The sequence below is a fragment of the Juglans regia genome, chromosome 12 (genome assembly GCF_001411555.2).
Source record: "Juglans regia cultivar Chandler chromosome 12, Walnut 2.0, whole genome shotgun sequence".
NCBI classification, from domain to species: Eukaryota; Viridiplantae; Streptophyta; class Magnoliopsida; order Fagales; family Juglandaceae; genus Juglans; species Juglans regia.
Genome location: NC_049912.1, coordinates 14,538,865 through 14,555,249, shown reverse-complemented (window position 1 = coordinate 14,555,249; position 16,385 = coordinate 14,538,865). Strand labels below are relative to the sequence as shown.

The following is a 16,385-nucleotide window of genomic DNA, read 5'->3' as shown; positions in this document are numbered from 1 at the left end:
GATATACTTGCAATGTATAACAATGTATAGAAATACATGACATAATATCTTGTGTAACAAATGAATAATTTGTGATAGAATAAATTTTGTATAACAGATAAATATGTAATGACTTGGCATGACACATATGATAACATGCATACATACACTTTAGTTCTCTTACTTATCACTCATACACATTAAACTGATAGTAAGTTAAAAGTTAACTTATCTCGCTCTTTGCTCTTCGAGACAAAACTCAAGTGCGATCACGAGAAACTGAAAGTAGTGATTTTTAAAAATTAGAACTTAATCACTAACAATTAGGAATATTGAAAAATATCAACTTAGAGTAAAATTACCATTTTACCCTCTACATATGGAAAAATGACCATTTTACCCCTAACTTAAGGATTTTGCATCCTAACTCCAAAAATTACCAAAATTTACATATCTTATGTAAATTTTGACTTAAGCTCAAATATTAATTCAGAAAAATTTAAAACTAAACACAACCATTAAAACTCTATAGGGCCAAAACTTACAAAGGCTATTTCCTTTATTTTTGTTGTAATTCTTTCAAATTTCAAAACTCATGATTAAACCAAAATTTTTCTTCTACTATACTCATAACATATTCCTAAGAATAACCATGTTTTGAATCATGAACAAAAGTCATCAAAATCACTAAAACCATACTTGAACTTTTTTTTGGTTTTTCTTCTAAATTCAAAACAGATTTTTGTTTCTAACTTGTTTTGATCAACCTCTTGATCCATGACTTATAAAGAAGTGATCTTCAAACCAAAACATCACATGGTTTAAAAAGGTGTCCTAAAACAGATCCAAGCTTCAAACTCAAGATCACATGGTTAACATCAACCAAAACATAAATTTAGCGAAGAACATCATCACTTTGGCCTAACCGAATATCTCCTTGCATAAAATTTCATATCTTCGAAACTAACTTCAAATATCATCCAAATAACATTCTAAAATGTATATAAGAGGCTTATGATCTTCCAATAAAAATATCAAAGCCATTGGAATAAGATTAAACCATAAAAGATTTAAAATTTCTCAAAACGGAAACTGTTTTTCCTCTTCCAATTTCTAAGTGTTAGATCAAAGAAAATATTTCACCAAAACTTTTAATCATGCAACAAATCCTCAACCAATAATCATATACACATGTTAACAGTATTCCATAATCATTTCGGACCGAGATCTATTTATTAGCTTGGTCAAAAACTCCAAAATATAATACACTCTCCAGTTTATCACCCAGAATGACCTTTATGAGGTTTAAACAACTTTTTACTGATCAAATGATTTCAAAATGGAACAAATAAGGTATCCACGTAAACTAGACTTCGAAAGGAACAACTTTCATGGAGTAAAATTTGTGATAAAATACTTACAAAAGCTTCGAAGCAAGCATGCACAAGAGATAAGAAAAACTGTCCGAGAGTGTCTTTTGTGTTCTATGAAGGAAATGTGTAAAGGAGGGTTGCTTTTCGTGGGAAATGGACTGGAGAGGACACAAGTTATGGAAAGTGATAGGACTGAGGGAAAGCTTGAGTGTTGGCCTTTTCTTCTCATTGCAATAAACAAAAATTAGTCCAAGATCTTTTCTCAAGGTGGAGTGCTAAAGTGAAAGAGTGAGGTGGGCCCTTTAGCTTTATACTTCAAAAACCTTCTAGGCCCTTCTTTATAAAGATCTAGCCAGCCAAGTGGGGGTGAAAAAAATATCCAAATAGCAATCCTATGGTGACCAAATTCGTGGGCCTTAATGGGCCTAAATTTTGAGGTTTAAAGAGGGTTTGGGTTGCTATCAAGCCCAAATCCAATATCACTTGGCCCAATCAATTTTTCAAGGTTAAGAAGGTTGGATAATGATGTTCTAACAAAAATTTGAAGGATTAGTAGCATGTGGAAGTGATTTAATCAAGTGATTAAACACAATGCTAGAAATCGAATTAGAAAGGGTTTGAAGACCAACTTTAGGGTTTAGGGAAACCTTTTAGGGTTCTGATTTCAACCATGCTTTTGGGTTTTCAATTGGATTTCCACCATTTAGGGTTTCACTAGGATTGAAACCTTCTTTGGCCTGGCACAATTTGGTTGATCACAAAGTTTTGCTTAGTTGGCATGATCTCACACCTTGATTCATTCAAATCCAACAAACGTTCCTCATGGTGCCAAGTGTCTAATATTATTCACTAAGTGTGGCTAAGATCTTGCCAAGTTTCCAAATAAAATTTCTCTAATCTAATTTGGACATTCCATACTGTGATTTTGAAACACTGCAATTGGTGTGCTTATTGAGGTTACTATTCACTCCAAAAAAGTGAATCATAAACTTAGCACTAAAAATTCCTAAATATTTATATTAACTTACAGTGAAAATCGTTTACCGAAATTCAACCTTGAAGTGCTCCTAAAACTAATTTCATAGTTTCAAACAGACATTTCGTCCGAAAATATGAAAATAAACTTATTGCGTCATAAAATCCTAAATAATCAACTGAGTCTAATGGCATATACCATAATGCATTCTGACACTTATAATTATCTGAAATAAATAAAACTCATATTTCTAGCACCATAGCACCATAGTGAGTGATAACACTGACTATGTTGACAGAGTAAAACTTATGCGATTGGTCGATTCGTAAAAACTCATGGGGTTTTCACGAGGTTCCTAAAGTCAATAGAAATTCCACCAGTGAATTTCTAGCGGACTGTTACAATCCTAGTGGAACTCCTCTGTCCAGTAAAACTGGAGTGGTAACCCCTGGGTTGACGAAGAACAGTCAACGGGCTTCATGTGGGTTCTTTTTAAAGACCGGAGTGAAGTCAACTGGTGTGACACCTAAAGGTTGGTGGGTGTACATGTTATGATGATGTTATGTTACGTTACAAATGCATTGAGAACGAGTCTGCAGACAACGTAGTTTCAACATGAGTTGTACTACAGTCACTAGAAGGTACTCACAGTGCATATGAGGAACTGTGACGATATCATACATTATGATGTTAATGATATGATTAAATGTGACTTGTTATAAATGATGAAAAGTTATTTTTTTGGAAGTTAAAGTTTAAAACTGTTCTCTGTAAGAAAATGTATCTCAGTTTTTCTTAAAATGTAGAAGAATCTGGATGGGAGACATATACTTATCTTTCTGCTTCGCATGCATTTCATATTTATCATTCATCATGCATAATTTATCTTTGTGCATGTTGGTTGTCTAACTTACTGAGATTTCAAGTAAATCTCACCCCTTGTGGACCCACTGGAATGATAGAACTTGTGTCAGGACTCGACGAAGATGGACCAAATGGACAAATGGATCTAATTGATTGAAGAGAAGCTAGATCTCGACAAAAGATTAGACCTCATCTTAATGTTTATAGCTCTAACCCTTTGTGCATTAGAACGCATGAATCAATTGATTTAGCCATGGAGACTTATTATCAAGAATAATTGTAGTAAGATTATGCTACCTTATGATTTGAACTTATGATGGTTATGAATAACATTGGGATGTTTTAGTTTATTCTAGCATACGTAGTTCTTAGTCACCCATTTTTCGCTGCGGTTATTGCATACTGCTAGATGCATTTATAGAATGCATTGCAAATTAACTGTCATGAACTGGGGTTTGTAACCTTGTGTTATATGTCCCGTTGTCCAAAGTCTCCGTTCCATCCCAAGCGGAGGTTGGGTTGGGGGCGTCACATAAATAAAATTCACTACAACTCTGAGACGTAGGCACGTTGCCGAACTATGTAGATTTTGTGTCATGTGTGACGGATTCTTGTGTTTTCGCATTTATTATTTTTACTATCTTCTCGCTATCATTGTTAGTGGGTGTATTTTCCCCAGCAAATAGTATCAGAGCTCCAAGATTCGGTGTTTGGGTTGAAAGAGAATGATGGTTGGACAGGAAGTGAAGGTTGGAAATGAGAAATTCGATGGCACAGATTTTGGATGATCGAGGATTATCTCTACGGGAAGAAGCTCCATCTTTGTCATATGGGTCAGAAGCCAGACAACATGGAGAATGCTAAGTGGAACTTGTTAGATCTTGGGGGTTATATGGCTCATCCTGTCAAGAGCAAGTAGCGCATAAAGTTGCTAAGGAAAGAACTATAACAGATCTCATGGCAGCTTTGTCTAGGATTTATGAAAAATCATCGATGAATAACAAGATGCACTTGATGAAGAAACTGCTCAATCTGAGAATGGCAAAATGTATGTCTGTTGCCCAACATCTTAATGAGTTTAATACTATCACCAACCAATTTTCATCAATTGATATTGAGTTTGATGATGAGATTCGGGCATTGATCCCTGTTAGCATCATTGTCGAATAGTTAGGAGGCTATGAGAATGGCCGTGAGTAGTTTTTGCTAGTAAGATGAAGTTGAAGTATGATGACATCCGAGATTTGATCATTGCTGAGGATGTGCGCAGAAGAGATTCTGCTGAGATCTCGAGCTCAGATTTTGCCTTGAACGTTGATACTGGGGGCAGGGGACATGATAGATCAAGGTCCAAGAACATAAGCAAGAGCAAGTCAAGGTATGGGTAGCAAACGACTTGGCTAGAATTATAGAAAGATGGGCCATATCAAAAGAGACTGTCAAAATTAGAAGAAAGATGAAGATGACGTTGTGAACGTAGTGACTAAAGAAATACAAGATGCTTTATTTCTTACTGTGCACAGTCCAGTTGATGATTGGGCGTTGGACTTAGCAACTTTATTCCATACTGTTTCACATTGAGAGATCATATAGAACTATGTTGCTGGTGATTTTGGTATGACGTACACGATTGCCAGAAATGCACTGGATGCAGTGGGACTGGGAGATGTGTGCATCATACTCCCAAATAGGAATGTTTGGGTTTTGCAGCATGTCAAACATGTTGCAGCAAAGCAAGCTTGGTCATGTGAATGTGAGGATGGGGAAGCAAAAGGGAGTCAGTTTTGCAGTTCATCATGTATCTAGCATGGGGAAATCTTCTAAGACCATGGTGTGAAGTAGAGGTGTGAGAGATGGGGATAGAGCATTTGGTGAACCAGGATGATCTACACCTACGGTTGCTGCTTGCAAGGGAGCCAAGACAACCAGACCTCCACAGAGGTATTCACTTACCTTGAATTATATCCTGCTGACTGAAGGTGGTGAAGCACGAAACTACAGAAAAATCTTGCGAGATGGGAGATTGAGCAAGTGCGAGTTAGCAGTGAAGAAGCTGATTGGAATGCCAGAGAGGAAGCAGAAACTACACAAGAGATGGGAATGTTGACTGAAGACTGTTAAGGTTGGCAGTAGGAGGTGGGATCAATCACCCATATCAGAGAAGGGGACCTCAGCGATAGGTTCTCTTATGTGTGCTAGGGTTGGTACAAGACTAGATATTCCCAGTGTAATGTGAGTTGTGAGTTGCCCTACAAATGTGTTGACTGAGGGCGTTCTATGTGATGTGCGACTTCAGTTAGTCTTCTGGCTTGAAAATGGGTGCTATGAGTTGTAGAGGTGATATGGCATATGCTGGAGACAGTGGTAGATGGCATGTGGTGAACCAGTCTCCAAGTGGGAGATTGTTGGGTTATGTGGAGCCTGATTGTGAGCTGAGACGACGTCAAGCAGAGAGTTTGCTCAACTCTCGCTCGACATGGTGCTTGAGCAAACTCCAGCAAAGAGTTTGCTCAAGTAGCGCTTGACATTGGGCTCAAGCGAAGCTCAACCTGAGAGTTGCTCGAGGTGCACTTGATGGTTGGATTGAGCAAACGTCGGATAAGGAGTTTGCTCAAGACTCGCTCGATATGTTACTTGAGTTTTAAGAGTTAGTCTTTAAGATTTTAGAATGTGATAAAATAGAAGATTCAGTAGTCTGAGTTTGTATTGTCCATTCTTATGACTAGCCCAAATGAATTTCTTCGATTTGAGAGGAATCATTCTTGCATGTGACTAGCTCAATAGACTACTTTTCTCCTAGTGAGAGTATGGTTAAGATTGATTTAGAATTAATCTCCTATACGATATAAATTTGCGCAAAGATTAAAATAGAAATTAATAATTATGTATTGTGGCGCAATAAATGATTAGGAAGCTTAGCAATTTTTGATCTTACGACGTGTGTTAATTATTTTTATTCTTACTTAGATTGACGTGGAAATTTGTTAAATATGTGTGCAATTAAATGAGCATAAAATAGTAACTTTGAGATAACCAAGAAGAATGTCTAGAGATTGTGTATGCGAATGAAGATTATTATGAGTGTTAGAGTCTTAGACCATCATTATCATAAAAAACCTTTGAAAGGTCCTGAGTAAAATTGAAAATGGGCATGGGACGCATGCACTACAATTTTCATTGAAGTTGAATGATTAACTATTAGATAGAGCCAAACTACTATTTTACATTTGAGAATCTTGTGGATAATAATGAAATTTGCGTGTTATTTTTGTAACACAAAAATTCATTACTCCTATATTTGAGGTTGAGCATTATAATCTTGACGCAATTTAGATTAACTCACAGATAAGCACATACATTCTAAAACTTACTTGTATGTCTAGTTAGTGGGGGCATTAAAATTTAAAATTTGCAAAGAGTGCTGAGGACATTCTTGATTGGCACATTCATTTTAAAGGTTTTTAACAGTGCACCTCTTTATGGTATTAGCACTAGTAATCTTTGCTAATTTTTTTTTCTTTCCTGGAGAGAACAAATGGGTTCTTGCATATATGCAAGCTTTTGAGCACCCCCTGAGAGTAATGTAATATCAAACACTTTGAAGGTTTGCATAATAACTGCGGAAAAAATCAAAATAATTAGGTACGCCTTAATTAAGCTTAAAGATCTTGCTCGTGGTTGCACGAATGCAAGATAAGTTTTAGGCTAAGACTATTTCTTGCAAAGTTTGTTGTCTCTCATATAATGAATTGAAGAATAAGAAAAGATTGAGTAAGCGAGAAATATGGATATATCGCTAGTTAGCTGTTATAATGTCACATACTGCATTTGTTGCACATAAAGATGTTTTCTTTAAGTGGTTTTAAAGCAATATTAGTGAAGTCCAAACCTAAATTGATCTATGACTCATTGAATATGGTGGTGTTAGCGAAAATTTCTAGAGGTGTAGAAGTTGGATGGTTACTCATTGACTCAATGAAATTATTTCTTGGGTGGAGATATGATATGCTAAAATGTGTCATAGAGGCATAGAATAATGGGTGTGAAGCTTGAAAAAGTGAAGTTTTTCTCGCTAATGAGATGCCTCTCCTTTATTTAAAAGAGTCAACGAGAAAGGGAAATATGAACATATTCTATGTTAAAGTTTCTATACATGCACACTAAGGACATGAAATAAGAAATAATATATCATCATATAACTACAATTCCTAAGATTTTTTTTTAATTAGAAGGAAAATATATTTTTCTGATAAAATATTTTCTAAATCGCAATTGTATGAAGTATATGATGAGATCAATTATCTTGCGATATTATTACTTACTAAGAATTGAGTTATGAGTAAATTATGGTGCAAAGTAGTTGTACATCACACTTGGGCTAATGTAATATGGGTTTGTAGCCTTAATTCTAACATATTGTCCTTAAATTAAGTTCATTCGCCTTTTAGTAAGGTTGGATTATTATTTTTGTGCAAACATGAATTCAATTAAGATAGAAACCTGGAAGATTTAAATTTGAAAATTTTGGTTGAAAATTACTTATAATTTCAGCGAGGGTGGGATATTGTAGATTTTATCAACACTTGTTTTGTGGAAAGAACGTTTTATTCTACATTAACTTAATATTAATATTTTAAACTTTTTTTTATAAGAGATCGCCGAAAATAATGGGAGTAATTCAACAACTAGTGTGAGTATACTTTTGAGTAATGGTGTACTACTAGTGATAGTGACTCCCAATATTTGCTTGAATATAAAGATCCTCATAAATAGCGTGATAGATATATATCAGTATTCTCTCGTCGTTTAGAGACTAAAAGAGAATATTTGTAATATGTGCTTCGCTAGAGGTATTGAATTCACATGGTAGGAATCTTAATATAGAACTTTAGATTCACTTCACTTATATGATCAAACCTGGGGCTGTTGATCTGATTGATAAAAGAAAAGTGGAGTTGAATAGAGGTATAGATCCATCTCCTGGCAGTACTTGAGTTGCCTTTAGATAACCATTGGTCGCATATTTGTTGGAGCTTTTCTTGAATGAGTTAAATAGTTGATTCTCGTAAGAGATTTAGATGGTTAATTTTTTGTGATATTTAGGAGCGAAGTACTTTGAGCGCATGAATTTTGCTTCTACTGTTTTGGTACAAAAAGCGAATGAATGCTGCTGGTGCAATTTTCATGCGGCCTAAACCAACCATCTATTCAAAGATACCCAATGTACCTAGTCGTTATTATTAACAACTTATTTAATAAGATGGGTTCTTTGAACACTATTGACAATCCTAGAAAAGCTTATTCCTATGAGAGTTAATGGAAATGACGATTTGTTTTTCTTAGATTATTAATTGTCGCCTAATGAGTGGCTTTCCATACTACGAGGTAGTGGACATTGATTTGTGAAAAGTAAGTCAGACTTCATGTCTTGTGAGACTGTTTACAAGAAAAACAATTTCTAAGAGCTCTTGTTCAAAATTCATTGACAATTAATGAGATAGTGAATATCAAATAATCTATTTTGCCTATACTATTTAGTGTTTCCATTATGATATGCTCATGAGAGTTAGAGGTTGAGATTTCATTAGAGAGTAAATATGATTTATTTGATTAAGTAAGTTTTTGACACAATTTGGAAAAGTCATTAAAAGTAATGGCTAGACTGTTGTGATTGTTCTTAGGGGCAAAGGCCTTAATCACTTTACCCTTAGTGAAAAATAAAGATTGGTTATCTCACATGTTGACGAGTATAAGAGATTCATATGAAACTTTGAAGTCGCAAATTAAGTTTGTTGAATAATATTTGTAGTCACCTTGTAGATTCTTAAAAGTCGCAGTTGGACTTGCTAACTAAAATTTAAGGTTTATATCGTGAGTTTGACCCTAAGTAAGTTTCGTGATAAATCGCTGACTTCATAGCTGTGTAAAGCCTTTTCATATATAAAAAGCATGGTCTCTTAGTAGGCGCATATTTTTTTTGAAGGATATTGCACATGAGATTGAGCATGGAGAGAAATGATCCTAAAACACCACTTGAGAGTTGTGGTTTAATTATTTGTAGTTGACCATATATGATTTATCTCCCTCATGGTATTGCTCGTCGTGCACATGATACTAATATGTTCTATGATCATGTCGCGTGGCTGAAAGTATTGTTTTTAAGCACACACATTCATCATAAATTTGAGAGTTATGTTAAAAAATGTATGTTGATAGGTTTAGATCAACTCACTCACACAAGTGATCACCTTTGGCACTTAGGTGGCAAGTGGAAATGAGACATTGTGTCCCCTGATGCTTGTGTAGCATATAGAGATGGTTGACATAAATATATATGTCACCTTAGTTGGGCTCAGATGAGGTCTTTACTATTTTGTTTAGACTGTGCATGGGAAGCCCACAATCTAAGTATCTTGTGGTTCAGCTAGATGCAAGATCTTCTTTGGTGCTTCGGATAGCGAGTAAATGGAGCGACTCGAGTTAGGCACTAAGATAGCGACTAGACTAAAATCTATACGGTATATTGAGATTAGATATACACTTTTTTTTAAAAAAAAAAAAAGAGAACTCTACCGTAGCATGTATTTCATATTACATGTGCTTTTGTGACCAACAGTAGAAGTGAGTGGATAAATGCCTACTTCCTTATTGTGTGAGTCTTATAGGTCATAGTTGTGGGTACATAATGTTTTATGGAGATTGAGCATTGCTCTGAGTCATTCATACTCAAGAGGGATTAGAGATGCTTAGTCTAATGTAACCAAATGAGTCGGAGCATAACGAGACACTTTTAGGGATGTTGTTATGCTGGTTTTCTCTCATAGAGATTTGGTATAGTTCTCCCATTTTTCTTTTACAGGTGTGCTCGGTGGTCGCATAACCTATTTGCCAGTGTGAACAAGATTGATAACATATTAAGAGATGTGGACCTGGGGTCTCGCCCACTATGTGCAAGTGAGAGCTGTAATAAAGGGGCACCCATAGTAGGTAGGCAGCCGTTCCTCTTCATATGCGCATAGGTTATAAAGTGGCTTAATGCCACTTCATGAGGCTTGAGTCGGGGGTTACACTTAGAGTGACTATTTATGTAGCCCCTCTTCTCATTGGATAAGGTACTTGCACCACAAACATAAATCTCTCTTAGTGTGTTGGTTCTCTCTAGTATCAACATTTAGGCTTTGGAATATGTGAGTGTTGTTCTAGTCTTACCACGTAGCACACTCCACCATCGACATAATGATTTCGGATGAACAACACCGATTTACGAAAATCCGTGGAACAATCGCACTAGATTTACAATTTTCCACACGAGATAATATCGCTTCCGTGGTACTCTTATTTCTAACAGTGTATGTCGTGGGTTATCGCTGAAGTTGGATCCAAATCATGTTGTGTTTAGGTAGGTCCAGTTATCATTATTCAAGAAAAATAAGGGAGGCCTATGATGTTCCAATGGCTAAGATTTAGAAACATTTTGTTGATCTTTCAGGGTCTAAGAACTTTTCATGGGGGAGTTCGAGGAGAGTGAGCGTGGAATGGGGGAGTTTGGGGGAGAGCCAGGGGTTTAACTAGGGTGGAGTCGTGTCGAAGAGAGGTTGGAATGGAGAGTGGGAGAGTAAAGAGTTAGGGAATGCATGAAGCTGCTGAGCTCACATTGAGGAAGGCACTATAAAGAGTAGGAGACACTACATGCAAGAGAATAGAGATGCTCATCAAACGCACAATACCTGAGTAATTATTAGATAGTTTACCATGCGGGCATCATTATTCTCATTCTATCACAATATATCATTAAAAGCTGGTTATCATTATTCTCATTCTCATTCTATCATTAAAAGCTGGTTATCATATATACAATTTTAAAGATACGACACCCATGTAATAGAGTTAGCACTTCATCAATCCTCCAAAACTACGTAATAATCAAATAGAGAAAAAAAAAGGCTTGCATGTTTGTTGTACTTCAGCTTTGGAGTCAAGTTTTGAGCCTTGGGAGCCATGCCATTGTGCTCATACACATATTGAGAAGGTGATACAACTAAAACTTTTTAACATTAGTCCTACATTTATTTTTTGTAATGAAAATAAGTTTAAAATCACCATCTTTTCATTTTTAATTAAAGGATTTTGAATTGCAAACCAGCAACAGCTTCCTAATTGCACATGGAATGTTGCCCGACAAATAAAAATCTCCAATGTGAAAGTGCATATACAGTAGCAATGCTCATGCCCCCTTTTTTCCTATTGTTTTCCCAATGACTTTAGCATTATAGTTTTATCAGATTCCAGTGTTGATCTTATTTATCACGTTCCTGAAAAGCACAAAATCCATATTTCCAACATTCAACGACAAGTATGAATTATATCGCTAAGTAGCATCATACCCTGAATAGCTTGACATAAATATTCACACAAGCATACAGTAGCAAGTGAGACATGCAACGGATAAAATGTGATATGCAGTAATGTCAGGCTATGAAACTATGGTTCTCCAAAGGGACAACTACCATAGTCAAGATGATGATTATCTCCAAAACTTCATGTGAATGATTTTTGAACAAATTATTAACGTTATGCTAAAAACTTCAATACAAAAGAAAATCATATACTGAGTAAGACACTGATACCCTAATCATATTCTGGCCAAGACGAGTTGCTACATGCTTCCTCTAAATGTCAAACAAGTTATCACCGATTTGATCCTCTTAAGTGAAGCATCCCAATATCAAGTTTGTTGCTTGCATGGACCTTACAAGATATCTGGGGAACGTTACTACCCTCAGTAGAGTTCTGTTACTCTTCCACCCGGACCAACATTAGTGGCTGAGCTTTCTATATTTTGGAGCAGCTTCCCACTTTTAACTTCAACAAACAACTTAATCATAAATCTTATCCATTTCCTTGTCAAAGAATCAATCTATGAGAAGGCAGATGATAGGCATATAGCCCATAAATTTGGTCAACAAAATTCAATTGATTGAGGAATGACCGCATTATTAAAAACTGCTTTGTTCAATCGGGTACCACATGAGAACAGGGATTTGCTCTCAAATTGTATTGCCAATTTTGAACAATAACTGGAAAAGTATTTGCTCACGTTGGGATTGAATAATTTTAAACTCCCAACAATTCATTGGTGCTGAATGCATTGGCAGAACTCAACATGGTTCATGTATAGGGTCATCTGAATCATAGTCAGAAAACAACTTACAGTCTGACTCCTCTTCAGAACTACCCTGAGTATCATCCATTTCATCAACATAAACATCATCCGTTCGATCCTGTTCTACGCCAGCACCTGCACTTGCACTTCTCTTGTAAAACCCTCTGCTCCTCTCCAACAACCCTGTCCTCATCATGCTTCCAAATCTTTCCCTGATTTCTACAAGAGGGTGCCTATGCAAGAGTTGCTGATGGTCATAGGCTTCCCTTAAAACTACAGTCTGAGTGTCATTCTTCTTAGAGATGTAAAATATACCAGGATGGCGCTCAAACACTTTAGTGAACTTCTGAGGCAGAGCCAGTGGCTTTCGGAGGTTGCTCACATTCTTACGCTCAGTTTTCTTCTCTATGGTTAGGTGAAGAAGCTCATGAAAGACTCCAACAATCCTCTTCTCAGAGACATCTGTGCGGGAATCCAAAAGGGAGGCATCGGAATACGGAGAAGTATAAGGGAGCTTTTGCCACTCTTTCAACCACTCCATGGATTTCCTTTTTAACCCAAAACCCCTTGTAAATCCAATTGGAAATGCTAAGCAGCCATTTTTAACATCGTTTTCATTCTGTTGAAGGGCAGCATTTTTTTGCAATTGTGAGACAGCAAGATCATTATCCCAGGACATGAGCTTCAAGCCATCACGCTTGTCAGAGAGGGTGACCAAAGAGAAAAATCTGGAGTGATGTGGAATCAAGGAATAATGGTAATCATTTGGCAAACCCAAGTCCCATTTCAGCTGGTCAATAGTTTGCAAAGGCAGGGTCCGGTCTCTGGTAAGCATGAGCAGTTTGCGGAGCCTATTGACAAGATCCACTTGATTCTTCTCAATAATATCGAGCTCTTCTTGGTGGAGTTTTAATGCTTCAGGAGTCAAGCCAAAACAAGGGACACGAGTGCCTCCGCCATCAAGACTATGAGACTCCTGAAAAACAGTAGGGTATCTCCTAATAAAGGTGGAGAGCTTAAGATCATGCGGTAGACCAAGCTGTCCGCGATGGCGAGAGAGGTGATATATGGGAACACAAGAATGGGGAGAAGAAGAGATCATGGAAACAAGAATGCAAGCTGCTCTGAGATCCCTTTCACCAGACACAACAGCATCAAGTGCTCTATCTTTCACCCATTTCAGTTTTACATTCACCAAACCACACCTCTGCTGGTAATTAAATCCTTGCTGGCATCCAAAAGAGAAAACCTGACCCTCCAGCCCAACCCAAAAACATCCACTGCACCATTTTCTCCTAATGATATTAATAACCATGGATTGTCTGCACTGTAGCATAGACTAGTTCACTATGATTAACTGGAAAGGAAAAAGATGCTAAAAAATGGAGCACCCAGGATTTATTTCAACCGAACCGGGCGACCATTAAATAGACAACCGAGTCGATTCGAATGACACAGCCACAGGCTGTAAATATGCAGATAATTCGAATTCTTAGGAACAGAAAAACTTTAGAAATTCAGACTTCTGAACCACACAAAGCATACATAGGCAGTAATTTGAGGAAGAGAAGCAAACAATCTGAATCGGGTATAGAGAAAAATCAACTAAACCCCAAATTCATTCAAGAAAGCAAGAAACGTATACATAAAACTATATAGTTTTGCATATAATTCACCAGTAACAGAGGCAAAATCAAATCGCCAAGAGAGAGAGACGGCAGAAGCAATTACGGTCGAGGATTGGGGCGTGCGTAGTCGTATTGGAAGCTATCAGGGTCGAGTTTCTCTGCCCCTTTCGTCGAAGATATGATGGGTTCATGGACAATGCATTGAATTGGGATAGTGGCAGATTGGTACAAGAATTCCACAGGGAACTTGTGTTTCGGCCAGCGGCTGTGATGATTCAGATGTCTGTCTTTCGAAGGAATAGGATCTGAGTTTGTTAGGAGAGGGTGACAATAAAATTGTAGGACGACTTCGTTGTGTAAGCCGGAAACGGCGTAGCTTGATATTTCGTGTTAAACGGCATAGTTTTCGTTTAGTCTTAAAACACTGTTTAGAGAATACATTGCAATTGTTAGAGGGCATATGGGTACTAAGGCAGAGGAGAAAGGTGAAGGGATTCATTTTGGAAATCAGTTGAAACTTGTAGTTTTTCATCCGAAGGAATTGGGAGCCTCGAACATCCCAAGCCGTGGTTATCCATCTTCTGCAATTTATATTTTGCTGATTCTTTTTATTGTTCCTGATTCTCAATTCTAGTCTCTATTTTTATTGTTATTTCAAATGAGATTTATATATAACAAGTGGTATCCGCAAGCGGATGATCATTTGATGATCATTTGATGCTCATGGGAAGTCTTCTTGAAGTCAATGACCGCTTGAATCATTTGATGGAGATGGTGAGGACTTACCTGGAAAATTAGTACAATATTCATAATCAGAATATGGTTATAGAGAAATCAATAGACTCATCAGAAGGAAATGGAAATTTCATAGTGAAAAAAGAAGAAGAAACGAACGACACTACCAGTCCAGGGGCTCTTTGTGAAATTGCACAGGACTTCAAGTCCAACCTCTACCTTCCGAGCAGCGTCATCGCCACTCTGCAAGAGGCGGCCGAAGCATACTTGGTGGGGCTCTTTGAATACACTAACATGTGCACCGTATAAGACAGGCCAGGCCCTTACATGGCCGAAAGGGAGAACGACGTGACTTATGGAGCCAACAATGGCACTGACAAGAATGGCCATGCCGAATACGTCAATGTGGAAGGCCGAATGTGATGCCCCCAGCTCCCGCTTGGGATTTGACGGAAACTGAAGCGTCGAAACATGTAATACAAGACTACATACCCCTCGTACATGACAGTTAAGATGCAATGCGCCTAATGATAACTAACAACATGCAATATATCACAGCAAAAAATCTACTTAGGTCAATAAATAAGATAGATATCATGGTACCGAAGCACATAAATTCCAAAATGTTAATTTCTTAAATGTCATCAAAAGACTTTATTGTTTCAAAGAAGGACTCCCAAAATACAGAACTAATACATCAAGTGTTTCCAAAATAAATCATTCCCAAAAGAGATCTCGTAACATATGTCTTTTTATGGGGCCGATCCTACTTGGCCTTGTCTTGATTCAGAATCCTCCTCAGTTGCTTGAAAAACTGCAACACCTTAGTAATGAATTGGTCGACAAGTTACAACCTTTCTAAAAGAGATGACTCCTAAGAGATCTCGCGTCTCTCCGGAGACTCCTTAGACATACGGGGAGTTGGTCTCTTGCGTTTCCCTATTATCATCCTCTTGGGTTCCTGTCACAACTTCTACCATTCAGAGTAGAGGAATGGTAGTGGAAATTACAATAGTGAGATTTCAAGAAATCTCAGTAAGTAAACAAATAACTTAAAAACAGATATCGTACGCATATGTAAGCAAACTTAAAATGAATGCATTGACATGAGACTTTACTTATGCATTTGACTTTTCAAAAAGATACCATGTACATCAAAACTTTCATAACCCTTTTCTTTCATAAAACATCTTTTCGTCATTTTCGTACATGTTCATTTAACATACTTGCGAGTTCGATTTCTTGTTCATATATCATAGCATAACTTTGAGCTCAAGGCCTTTCTTTAACTATTAACTTATAAATGGATACCTCATAACTCCCCTATGCATCATGTGTTTCCCGCTAGTTACTGCATCAACCATTGGCCACTTTGACCAAAGTGGCTACGTCTTACTTTTAGTCATTTGTATTATGGCAATTTGCTTGGGCTTCACCATAGGGCACCCACTAGCTTTAGGTGCAACCTCGCTCCGATATCCTTTTTTTTAGGAACTGTTTGAGGTCCGTCGACTGTACTTCATCGACCTAGAGGTTACCACTCCATTTTAGACACTCCTAAGTGGACAGAAGAGTTCCACTAGGACATTTTCCCGTCCTAGCCTTGGAGTCGTGATGAAACTTTAAAAAGACTCTTTTTCTTTTTGAGAGATTTTCACAATCCCAAT

The 16,385-nt window shown here is 37.1% G+C and overlaps 1 protein-coding gene across 1 annotated transcript; it reads right to left on the bottom strand.

Moving 5' to 3' along the window:
• Positions 1 to 11,716: 11,716 nt before the first annotated feature.
• LOC108992611 (protein WHAT'S THIS FACTOR 9, mitochondrial) lies at positions 11,717 to 14,419 on the bottom strand. Its single transcript, XM_018967210.2, has one exon. It carries the CDS (start codon positions 13,689 to 13,691, stop codon positions 12,351 to 12,353), a length of 1,341 nt encoding a protein of 446 aa, XP_018822755.2. The 5' UTR covers positions 13,692 to 14,419; the 3' UTR covers positions 11,717 to 12,350.
• Between the last annotated feature and the right edge of the window lie 1,966 nt (positions 14,420 to 16,385).

Coding starts and splice junctions, on each gene's coding strand:
- LOC108992611 (XM_018967210.2), bottom strand. CDS start 13,691: ATGCTACAGTGCAGACAATCCATGGTTATTAATATCATTAGGAGAAAA.